The sequence below is a fragment of the Nannospalax galili genome, unplaced genomic scaffold (assembly GCF_000622305.1).
Source record: "Nannospalax galili isolate Female #2095 unplaced genomic scaffold, S.galili_v1.0 scaffold3670, whole genome shotgun sequence".
Classification (NCBI taxonomy): Eukaryota; Metazoa; Chordata; class Mammalia; order Rodentia; family Spalacidae; genus Nannospalax; species Nannospalax galili.
Genome location: NW_008328698.1, coordinates 126,531 through 139,636, shown reverse-complemented (window position 1 = coordinate 139,636; position 13,106 = coordinate 126,531). Strand labels below are relative to the sequence as shown.

General features: G+C 39.3%; 1 protein-coding gene across 1 annotated transcript in view; it reads right to left on the bottom strand.

The window, feature by feature from the left end:
- Window positions 1-3,075: 3,075 nt before the first annotated feature.
- Window positions 3,076-13,106, bottom strand: part of LOC103729730 (protein spire homolog 1-like) — a gene marked incomplete at its 3' end in the record, with an annotated part of 118,969 nt that continues 108,938 nt past the window's right edge. Inside the window, exon 6 of the mRNA XM_017796741.1 lies at window positions 3,076-3,201. Coding sequence (XP_017652230.1) covers window positions 3,076-3,201 — 126 coding nt within the window. The remainder of the gene's footprint in view (window positions 3,202-13,106) is intronic.

The following is a 13,106-nucleotide window of genomic DNA, read 5'->3' as shown; positions in this document are numbered from 1 at the left end:
AGAGATCTGAGATCTACCCGCATCTGCTTCCTGAGTGATGATGGGATTAAAGGCACACACCATTACACCTACCTGAAGCAAAGTTTTATTTTTATTTATTTATTTTATTTTATTTGGTCTTTTTGAGACAGGGTCTCCCTGTAGCCCCAGCTGGCCTAGAACTCACTATGTTGACCAGGCTAGCCTCAAACTCAAAGAGATCCACCTGACTCAGCCTCCCAAGTGCTCGGATTAAAGGTGTGTGCCACCAAGACTGGTTCCTAAAGCAAAGTTTTAATCAAGAGCAAAAAGATTTTTTTTTTATTTCAGTGGAACACAGTGATTAAATATTTATTGTTCTTTAAGATCAGAAATGTTGTCTGAATGTATTAGAAAGATTTTAAAAGCTCATTTACTTTACTAATCCCAAAGGACTGCACCTCAGCCCAGAAAATAATGCTCTGGGGAAGCAAATTCTATCTCAACAAGGGGGTGGTGACAGGACAACCTTAAGTAGTAATTTTTTTTTCTACTATCTGATACACTTTAGTTGAGGACATATTTACTGATGTTCAGCTGGAAGCTTAAAAGTCATCTACAACTGCCAGTGATTCTGTATCTAACCAGGTACAATAATCTTCAAATAACTTAATCCACCATTTTCATCATTTTGATACCTTTCCTCAAGTTGTTTTGTAAATGTATATTTTTTAAAAAGCACAGGTTGTCCCTGGCTAGTCATTGGCACTGCTTATGGGCAGAGCCTGGACAGAGTGAAAAAATGCTTAGAGCTGTTATTCACATAGACACCACTGAGTTTATGTAAGTATGATGTGATGGAAACATCTGTTACCTTTTGACCAGGGCTAATTAAATCTCACTTGGCAAACAGGTTAGTTTCGCCTTTCTTGCTTATATATCTGACATGTGTCTCTTCCTAAACTATAGGACATAGTAAGTTTTAGCCCAGTACTTGTTTCAGATAAACTTTGCACTTTAGTCATTTAAGAAATGAGCTCACTCAGTGACAGATGCCATGCTCTTATACAAGATCTCACTGAATCTTCACGACCGTCTATGTAATAAAAAATATGACTTACTTTCTAAGTCAATTAGAATGATTCCCTTTGGACTAAACATTTTATCAATTTTTATTTTATGTGTATGAGTGTACTGCCTGCATGTATGTAAGTGCACCCATGTTGTGCAGTGCCTGAAGAGGGCCGAAGAGGGCGTCGGATCCCCTGGAACTTGAGTTATGGATGTTAGCTGCCATATGGGTGATGGGATTCAAACCAGGTCCTCTGCAAGATCAGCCAGTACTCTTAACTGCTAAGACATCTCTCCAGCCCAGGACTAAACATTTTAAACAACTGATAACTAAATAAAAGATTAATTATTTTGGATTAACTGAATAGAAATGCCAATCTATTCCACTAAATCTTTAACTGAATCTACTCCACACAATTAAATAGTATAAGAAGTTAGTATGGCCGTTCCAATTATTTATCCCTTCCTGAAAGATGTACTAATATGTCCCAAAAATGGACAAAAGAAGAATGGCAGAAAGAAGGAAAACAAGACCCATGGGAAATGATGAAGCCAGTTCTGGAGTATTTATTCCACATGGAAGGAAGCTTTACAAAAATTTGTTGTATCAAGAAGAGTCATGTTACTATATTTCAGAAGAACAGATGTGATAGAGCATGTCTGTAAGCGAAAAGCTGGTGCAAGAGGATGCAAGAGGCTGATGAGTCCAATGCCAGCCTGGGATATACAGGGATACCCTGTCTTAAAAAAGGAAAAGGAGCCAAGCATGGTAACTCATGCCTTAAATTCCAGCACTTGGGAGGTAGAGGCAAATGGAGCCCTATAAGTTTGAGGCCAGCCTGGTCTACATAGTGAGTTCCAGGTGAGCCAAGGCTACATAGTGAGACCCTGTCTAAAAACATTATGAAGTTCCACAGATGGTCAAGAGTAGAGAATAAGTGTCTGTGAGGTGCCCAGCTCTAAGTAACACACACATCTACAATGCAACCTCTACACCTAAGACTCAGGGAACATAGTGGAACAGAGGGCAGAGAGAATATTAATGCATCTCTTAACTCTCACTAGCAAAGGTTCCTCGTGTAACAGATGGTGATTAACTCAGAAAGCCACATCTGGCCAAAGTGCACAGAATAAGACTGCAGAGTACTTAACCCTGAATAGGATATGTATATCAAACCTCTGTCACCCAAGATTCAGAGACCATTGTAGAACAGGGGTTAGAAAGACTGTAAGAATGATGACAACAAGGAAATGGGAGTTTTCCAGACAGCTTGGAGGTTTCCTATATGAACTTATAGCAATGCTGACAGCATACACAAGACCCAAGCAACCACAAACCAGACCAATTCCCAGCAATGAGATTTCCCAGAGGTGGGGAAGTGGGTAAGAAGCCCCAACCTTAGCTGAGGAACTACCAGCAACCAATAACTACTGTGAGAGGAATAAATGTTTTCCTTTAAGGGTGTGACACTAGATAGGTGAACCAGGCTCCAGTGGATGGATGTACAACCAAGGACACTTAAGGACACAAAATTGGCTCAAAAGGCCTTAATGTATGTGACAGAGTACATGAAAACTGACAGGGGAGCTGTAGGAGGGTGCAGATAGAGGAGGTGTTCTAAGTATAACCAAAATGTATTGCATGAAACTCGCAAAAATTCAATTAAAAAAAACTTTTTTTTAAAAAAAAGGAAAAGCAGGGGCTAGAGAGATGGCTCAGTGGTCAAGAGCACTGGCTGCTCTTGCAGAGGACCCAGGCTCAATTCCCAGCACCCACATGGCAGCTAACAACTGTGAGTAACTCCAGCTCCAGATCTGAAGTCCTCTTCTGGCATTTTCAGGTATTGCACAATACAGGTACACCTACCTATAAGCATGCAACACACTCATCCATATAAAATTAAAATAATATCTTTTTTAAAAAGGAAACACAAGACAGCAACAACGATACCAAAATAATCCCAAAACAAAGAATACAATGTACAATGTTAAGAATTGAGGCTTTTCTATTACAATGCCTATAAATAGCAACACAGTTGTACTTACCTCCTTTGCACTCTTAATTTTGGTCAGAAATGTGTGCAGCTCCATGGTTTCTGCAAACAGTGCACGGCATACTGCCTGATAATGATTTGGTGCCTCTGACTCAGCTGGGAGATGAGCAGCACATATCTATAGAAGGAAAAATAATGGGAGCTTGGTTATTACTGGCATTTGGGGTACCATCAAAGCAGACACACTCAGTCTCTCTGCATTTTCCTATCAGATGGAAGGTAATTTTCTTCATCTGAGGCTTAATGTACACAAAGTCTACACAATTCTATGGGAAAAGTGGTCCACTAACAGATACTTAACAGCACAGATGCACTGAGTAGAATTAGCTTCTGCGTGAAAATGATGGGACATGCACAGAAGTTTTGGTTGAGAGTGAAAAGGGAACACCATTTCCTGAGTACTGATGATAATGCATGTATTTTACCAGCTACCATTTACTAAGCAGGTACCATGCCAGGTACTGACAGCTGACATGTCCTATACATAGAATAATACCACGTACTCTCCAATCTAACCCTGAATCCACCACATTTTTTAGCAAAAGAAACTAAGGCTAAGAGAAGTCAGGCAACTTGTCCACAGTTGCAGTTACCCCAAGGAGAATCCAAACATAGTTCTACTAGGTCCTGAAGCCTACATTCATTCCACTGTGCAGCAAGGGGAAGTGGATAATGGAGGAACGGGCAGCGAGCACACTGAGCCTCCTGGTGCTGCCTGTGGTCTTGATGCCCTCAACTGGACAATCCCACAGTCCAATAAGATGACTGTGGGAAAAAGAAGCAACTTGACATGATGCCAAGCAATTCAGAAAAAACAAACACATTTATTTACTGGATTACAAAGATGTTCTCTTAAAAGCCCATGGAATATTGCTATATTTCTATAAAATAATTATGTATCTATGTTTAATATCTATGTTTTTTAAATTTTTATTGAATTTTTGTGTATTTCATACATAAAATCATCTTTATACCCTTTTCCCCCTTTGGTCCTCTCCCATTGCCACCCCCCAACCAGAGTTCATACATTCTGTCATTTGTCTATCATGTCAAGTTAGTGTCCCCAGACATCCCTCAATACAAGTTGATCCACTGGGATTTAGTCAGCCTATCTAGGGTCCCTCCCATTAAGATGATCAGCTCTTCCTGACCCAGCAGTAATCAGCTGCCAATAATTCTTTGAATAAGATTGGGGCCTGCTGCGCCCCAATGGCACAGCTCTGCTTAAGTCTGCATGGGTCTTGTGCATGCTGACACCATTGCTGTAGGTTTGTATGAGAAGGGTCCCAGAAGCCTGTAGGACTATTTCCGTATGGTCCTGCACCTCCTCCCTGGCTCTAACACTCTTTCCACCCCTCTTCTGCAATGGTCCCTGAGCTCTGGATGGGTGGATTTTAATACAGGAGTTCTGTCCAAGGACCCAGATCCTTATTCTGTGTTTTGGCCATTTGTGACCTTCTGCGTTCCTGGCCCTATGTTGCTTGAGGGAGCTTCATTGATGAGAGTTGAAAGATGCATTAGTGTTCTCTTCATCCCTTCTTCTATGTTCTGTGAGCCTTAGGTATAGAGGTTGCATGCTAAATGTGCCACATAGACTTGGACAATTCACAATCTTTGTGTGTGGCCAGTTGTGGAACTCTGTAATTATCTCAGTCTCTTGAAAAAGAAGTTTCTTTGATGAGTGGTATCAGGGATAACTGTCTATAAATTTAAGGCTCCATATTTTGTACATAGTTTGAAATTACATTTGTCTAGAGATGTGATACCTTGGAGTTTTCTTCAAGATGCATGACCTCTCCAGCTATGTGCATCATGCTACACTTAACAGTACCACACAAGTTTCCTCCCATTGAGTGGGCTTTAATGTACCACTACTGCAGCAGTGTCGCTTGCTGTGCTGGTCATTGTTTTTAGGTCGTGAAGCTGGGGTTGGACCACTGATTGATGTTCTCCCTTAGCAGCTTGCATGGTATTCTCCAAAGCTATGAGCACTAGCCTTCAAGGGAGGTGGCTTCCAGGTCAGTCCCAGCTCCACTGCTCCAAATCCTGTATCCAAAGTATGTCCTGTCTTCAGCAATAGGGTCTTACCTTCAAGCTCTGGGAGGCATTCAAGGTTGTGGCAATAGCCTGTATACTTTTGGAAGTTTCCCAATAACTCAAAGGAGGCTTCTCCTGCCTGGAACTGCTTGTTATGTAGCCTTAAGCTACATTCACAAACTCATGTAGGGATATTGTATGTGTAATTTTTCAGTAGGTTTTAGGACTAATGCAATTCCCTGTTTTTTTATACTAGTTAGGCACTATTTATCTCTCTTCTTTCTCTCCCTTCTTATCCTCTCTCCTCACCCTCCCCATTTAAAGTGTTCCCATTTTCCCCATTTCTCCCTTAATAGTTTCTGTATGCTGTGGTCCCATCTTGAGCTCCTTCTTCCCCTTTATTCTCATAGTTCTCTGTATAGCTCTTCTTCTCCATCTCCCCTTTAACTGCCCCCCTTTTACATATTTCTCCCTTAGTAACACCTGTCTCCTACTATTCTTCTTCCTTAGATCCCTTCTTTCCCTTTACCTTCCTGGTTCCCTTCCATTTTCCTAGTTCCTGCAGTTATATCAGGATATGTACTCACTTAAAAGGATTTGGTGCTAGGATCCACAAATGAGAATATATGTCTTTTGATTTTCTGAGTCTGTGTTACTTCACTTAGTATAATAGTTTCTAGATATATCCATTTACTTGTAAATTTCATTATTTCATCTTTCTTTACTGCTGTGTAGAACTCCATTGTGTAAATATACTACAGGTTGCTTCCATCTCTTAGCTATTGTGAAAAAAGCAGCAACAAACATGGTTGTACCAGTGTCTCTACAATAGGATGAGTCCTTTGGGTATATGCCAAGGAGTGGTATAACTGGGTCATATGGTAGGTTTATTTTTAGTTTTTTAAGAGTTCTCCACACTGTTTTCCATAGAGGCTGCACGAGTTTGCAATCCCACCAGCAGTGAATGAGCATTCCTCTTTCTCCAGATCCTCGCCAGTATTTGGTATCATTTGTTCTCTTGATCTTAGCCAGTCTGACTGGGGTAAGGTGATACCTTAGGGTGGTTTTAATTTACATTTCCCTAATTACTAATGATGTTGAACACTTTTTTTTTTTTTTTTGTCTTTTTGAGACAGGGTCTTCCTGTAGTCCCTGTAGCCCCAGCTGGCCTGGAACTCACTATATAGACTAGCCTGGCCTAGAACTCACAGAGATCCACCTGCCTCTGCCTCCCAAGTGCTGGAACTAAAGCCATGCGCCATCATGCCCAGCTGATATTCAACACTTTTTAAGATATTTCTTAGCCATATATATTTCTTCCTTTGAGAATTCTGTTTAGACCTTTGACACATATTTTAATTGGGTCATCTGTTTTTGTTTTGGGGGGTTTTTTGATTCTTTGTTTTTTGAGTTCTTTATATATTTTGCATATTAAACCTCTGTCACTGGTGAAGATTTTTTTTTTCCCACTCTGGGTTTTCTCTTCACTTTCTGGATTATTTCTTTTGCTGGACAGAAGCTTTTAGTTTAATGAAGTCCCACTTGTTGATTGTTGACTTAATTCCTGAGCAACTGGTGTCTGATTTAGAAAGTCCTTTCTTACACATATATTTTGTAGATTACTGCCAAAGTTTTCTTCTAATAGTTTCAGAGTTTCCAGTTTCATGTTGAGGTCTCTGATCTATTTGGAGTTGACTTTTGTGCAAGATGAAAGATAAGGATCTAGTTTCATTCTTGTACAGGTGGAGATCCATTTTTGCCAGCACCATTTGTTGAAGATACCGTCTTTCCTCCATTGTGTGTCCTTGGCACCTTTGTTGAATATCAGGTGACTGAAATTTCGTGTACTCAGGCTTGGATCTTCAATTATATTCCATTCATCTATGTATCTATTTTTGTGCCAGTACCATGCTGTTTTATGACTATAGTTCTATAATATACTTTGAGATCTGGTATAGCAATCCCTGCTGCATTGCTCTTTGTGCTCAGGGTTACTTTGGCTATCCGGAGTCTTTTGTGCTTTCATATGAATTTAAGCATCTTTTTTCTAATTATGTGAAGTATGTTATGGGGATTTTGATTGGTACTGCATTGAATCTATCAATGGCTTTTGGTAGGATGGTCATTTTCACAATATTAATTCTTCCAATCCATGAGCATGGGAGGTCCTTCCATCTTCTGGTGTCTTCCTCAATCTCTTTAAAATTTTCATTGTAGAGATCTTTGATGTCTTTGGTCAGTTTTATTCCAAGATTTTTTTTTTAAGGCTATTGTGAATGGGAGGGTTTCCCTGTACTCTTTCTCTGATTGCTTGTTATTGGTGTATAGAAAGGCTACTGATTTTTGTAGATTGATTTTATAACCTGCCACTATACTGAAAGTGTTGATTGGTTCTAGAAGTTTTCTGGTGGAATTTTGGGGATCTCTTAGTTACAGCATCTTATCATCTGCAAAAAGGGATTGACCTCTTCCTTTCCAATTAGTGCTCTTCTAATTTCATTCACTTGTCTTACTGCTCTAGCAAGAGTTTCAAGCACTATATTGAAAAGGAGTGGAGATAGTGACATCCTTGTCTGGTTCCTGATTTTAATGGAAATGCTTCTAGGTTTTTTTTGCCATTTAGAATGATGTTGGCTGTGGGTTTGTTTCATATAGCTTTAATTATGTTGAGGGATGTTCCCTCCAGTCCAATTCCCTTTAGGACTTTTACCATGAATGGATGTTGAATTCTGTCAAAGGCCTTTTCTGCATCTATTGAGGTGACCAAGTGGTTTTTGTCTTTGAATCCATTTATATAATTTATGATGTTTACTGACTTGTGTATATTGAACCATCCCTGCATCTCTGGAATAAAGCCTACTTGATCATGGTGAATGATCTTTTTGATATATGTCTGTATGAGATTTTAAGCATTTTGTTGAGAATTTTTGCATCAATGTTCATTAAGGATATGGGTCTATAGTTTTCTTCTTTGGTTGTATCTTTACCTGGTTTTGGTATTTCTATTGAGGTGACCATGTGGTTTTTGTCTTTGAATCCATTTATATAATTTATGATGTTTACTGACTTGTGTATATTGAACCATCCCTGCATCTCTGGAATAAAGCCTACTTGATCATGGTGAATGATCTTTTTGATATATGTCTGTATGAGATTTTAAGCATTTTGTTGAGAATTTTTGCATCAATGTTCATTAAGGATATGGGTCTATAGTTTTCTTCTTTGGTTGTATCTTTACCTGGTTTTGGTATTAGAGTGATGCTGGCTTCATAGAAGGAATTTGGGAGTTCTCCCTCTGTTTCTATCTTTTGGAATAATTTTAGTAGTATTGGTTGAAGTTCTTCTTTAAATCTTTGGTAGAATTCCGCTATAAATCCATCTGGGCCTGGGCTTTTTTTCAGTCAGGAGGTTTTGTATCACTGTTTCGATTTCCTTACATGTTATGGGTCTGTTTAAACTGTTGATCTCTTCTTGGTTTAACTTTGGTGGTTCCTATGATTTTAGATGTCCATCCATTTCTTTTAGGTTTTCAAATTTAATACAGTATAGGTTTTTAAAGTATTCCCTTGTAATGTTCTGGATCTTTCAGTTGTCTGTTCTGATGTTTCCCCTTTCATCTTTGATTTTTATTTGGATTTGCTTTCTTTCTTTCTTTTGATTAACTGGGCTAAAGGTCTATTTTGTTTAGCTTTTCAAACAACTAATTCTTAGACTCACTGATCCTTTGTATTGTTTTGCTTCTATTTCATTAATTTCTGCTCTGATTTTTATTATTTCTTCTCATCTGCTGGGTTTGGGTTTCATTTCTTCTTGCCTTGCCAAAGTCTTGAACTGCAATGTTAAGTCATTTATTTGTGCTCTTTCTGATTTTTTAATGTAGTCACTTAGAGCTATAAACTTCCTTCTTAGGACTGCTTTTAAAGTGTCCCAGAGTTTCTGTTGTGTTGTGTTGTCCTTTTTGTTTGATTCCAAGAATTTTTATTTCTTTCTTAATTTCTCCTTTGACCCACTCATCATTCAGGAGTATGTTGTTTAATTGCCATAGGTTTGTGTAGTTACTAGGGCTTTTTCCAATGTTGATTTTAAGCTTTATTGCATTGTGGTCTGATAGAATGCATGGAATTATTTCAATTTTTTTGTATTTGTTAAGGTTTGTTTTGTGGCCCTGTATGTGGTCAATTTTTGAGAAAGTTCCATGAGTGCTGAATAGAAAGTGCATTCTTTGGTGCTTGGGTGGAATATTCGGAAGATGTCTGTTAAGTCTATTTGATATATGGTATCATTTAATTCGGATGTCTGTTTATTCTTTGTCTAGTTGCTCTGTATAATGGAGACAGTGGGGTATTAAAGTCCCCTATTATTATTGAGTTGGGAGTAATCTGTGTCTTAAAGTCCTATAGTGTTGTTTTTATGGATTTGGGTGCAGCAGAGTTTGGTGAATATATGTTCATGATTATAATGTCTTCTTGGTTAATTGTTCCATTAATCAAAATGAAGTGGCCCTCTTTATCTCTTCTGATTAGTTTTAGTTTGAGATCTGTTTTGTCAGATATTAGAATTGCAACCCCTGCTTTTTTCTTAGTGCCATTTGTTTGGAATATTCTTTTCCATCCTTTCACCTTAAAGTAGTGCCTGTCCTTGAAGGTGAGATGGGTTTCTTATAGACAACAAATGGGGTTTTTTTTGTTGTTTTTTTGGTCTTTTTGAGACAGGGTCTCCTTATAGCCCCAGCTGGCCTGGAACTCACTATGTAGACCAGGCTGGCCTTTGAACTCACAGAGATCCACATGTCTCTGCCTCCTGAGTGATGGGATTAAAGGCATATGCCACCATACACAGCTGGATTTTGGTTTTTTAAAATTTTTTTAAAAATATTTTATTATTTTTATTGTATGTGTATGAGTGTATTTGTATGTGAGTGCACCATGTCATGCAATGCCATGGAGGTCAGAAAAGGGTTCTCCTGGAACTGGAGTTAAGGACAGTTCATAGCCACCAGGTGGGTGCTGGGAATCGAACCCGGGTCCTCTACAAGAGTAGTCAGTGCTCTTAACCACTGAGCCATCTCTCCAGCCCCTGGATTCTGTTTCTTAATCCATTCAAGTAGCCTGTGTCTTTTTACTGGGGAGTTCAGTCTATTTATATAAATATAGTTATTATTGAACAATGTGTATTTGTTGTCATCATTTTGATTACTGTGCATTTTTTTCTAATTTTGTGTTTCCACAATTATACCTTCATTTAGTTTCTGCTGTCTCTCAGGTATAGTTGTTCCTTTCTTCATTCTTCGTATTGCTTCAAGTATCCTTTGGAGGGCTGGTTTTGTGGACATGTGGGTTTTTGTTGTTTGTTTTTGGGTTTTGGCTTTTTTTTTTTTTGTCTTTTTGAGACAGGGTCTCCCTGTAGCCCCAGCTGTCCTGGAACTGACTATGTAGACCAGGCTGGCCTTGAACTCACAGAGATCCACCTGCCTCTGCCTCCCAAGTGCTGGGATTAAAGGCGTGCACCACCACACCCGGTGTGGACATGTATTTTTTTCAGCCTATTTGTGTTGTGGAAGATTTTTCTTTCCCCTTCAACTATAATAGACATTCTTGCTGGGTAACACATTCTGGGTTGGTATCTATGGTCATTTAGAACTGGGAATACTTTGGTCCAGGCTCTTCTGGCTTTCATAGTTTGCACTGATAAGTCAGTTGTAATTCTGATGGGTTTTCCATTATATGTGAGTTGTTTTTCTTTTGCAGCTTTCAGTACTCTCTCTTTGTTCTGTACATTAATGTTTTTTACTATGATATGCAGTGGGGAGTTTCTTTTCTGGCCCTATTTGGTGTTATATGTGCTTCTTGTATGTGTATGGGCACATCCTTCCTTAATTTGGGGAAATTCTCTTCTACAATCCTGTTTTAAGACTTGGTTAATACTGTTGTATTAGTCAGAGTTCTCGAAAGAAAGAGAACTGGTAGAATGAATATATGGATTTATTAGATTAGCTTACAGAATAGGGTCCAAGTAATCCAACAATGGCTGCACTACACTGGAAGGGCTAAGAATCCAGTAGTTGCTTAGTCCACAAAGCTGGATGTCTCAGCAGTCCCAATCTGGCGCTGAAGGCCTGAGGAATTCAAGAGACCTGCTAGGCTTCAGTCTATGCTGGAATTCAAAGAAGGTGGCCATAGCAGCAAGACAAACTCACCAGTGAGAGAGAAAGCAAGGGGCAAAAAAGCAAGAGCTCCCTTTTGCCATGGCCTTTTATACAGACTGCCATCAGAAGCTAACACCCACATTTAGAGTAGGTCTTTGGGTTTCAGATGATCCAATCGAGAAGATCCCTCTTATTTCAGTTAATGCCAGATCCAGTCAAATTGACACCCAGGATTAGGCATTACAACCATTACTCTGAAATTCTTCTCCTTCCTAATAGCTATGATTAAAGCACTTCATTTGCAATAAAAAGGTGTTAAGTTCTCTTAATAAGCTTGACATTAACTGTTGAAAACTCTGTATTTTATTATGTGTTAACAATTTCTAATAGTTAAAAAAAAAAAAGGAAGTTGGGTGTGGTAGCACATGCGTACAATGCTGTCCTCTCACTTGGAAGGAAGAGTCAGGGAGATCAGGAATTCAAGTTCATCCTTGGTTACACATCAAGTTCAAGGCCAGGCTAGGCTACAAGAGACCCAATCTCATTAAAAAATAGAAGAGTAAAAAGAGGTAGGTGAAGTAATGCACACCTTTAATCCCAGCACTCAGGAGGCAAAAGCAGGTGGATCCTTGTGAGACTGATGCCAGCCTAGTCCATGTAGCAAGTCCAGGCCAACAGGGGCTACGGGGAGACTCTGTGTTAAAACAAAACAAAAACAAAAACAAACCAAAACCAAAAACGTGAAAGAGTAAAAGATGTTCACTGTTAGCTTGGCTATTTTCCATGTTTCTTGATGAATTCTTAAGCTTTTTTTTTTTTTTTTTTTTTTGTTTTTTAACCATATGGAAGGTTCTGTTGTGACAAACTACCTGAGGAAAAAAACTAAGATTAAGGATCAATTCTCACTCCTGGTCTCACGGGTTTCAGGCCATGGTCCCTTGGTTTGCTGGTTCCGGGCACATGTGTGGTGAGGCTGATAATCTTGAGGAAGAGATGGGGCAGAGGACAGAGAGACAAAGAACAATGGGCAGGGGAGAATATCCTTCAAAAGCACACCTCCAGAGACCTGCTTCCTCCAACTAGGCCCATTCAGTTATAAACTCAACAGTGGACAAAGCCATTGATGAAGCTATCATAACATTTTTTTAATGATTCAATCACCTCTTAATGGTGTCATCAGCTGGGGACTAAGCCTTAAACATATAAGTCTTTTGGGGAAATATGCCCTATCCAAATCACAACAGTTCCTTATACAAATTCAAGATTATTTTCTTGAGAATGTATTTATTTATTTTTACTTTTTCTGGTGATGGGGATCAAACTCAGTATTTTAATAGTTGAGTATTGCCCACAAATACTCTATTACGGAGCTAAATGTCCAACTCTAGAATGCATTTTATAAAAGATAGCAACTTAGGGGTTGGAGAGATGGCCCAGCAATTAAGAACGCTGGTTGTTCTTGCAGAAGACCCAGGTTTGAATCCCAGCACCCACATGGCAGCTAACAACTATCTGTAACTTCAGTCCAAGGGGATTGGACAGCCTCTTCTGACCTCTGCAGGCATTGCACAACATGGGTGCCCTTACCTACACGCAGGCAATACACACATACACATATAATAAAAATAATAAAAAATTTAGGTGCTGGAGAGATGACTCAGCAGTTAAGAGTACTGACTGCTCTTGCAAAGGACGTGGATTCAATTCCCAGCACCCACATGGCAGCTACCAACTGTCCTTAACTCCAGTTCGAGGGGAATACGAAGCCCTCTTCTGACCTCTGCGGCACTGCATGACACGGGTGCACTCACATACATGCAGGCAATACACTCATACACATA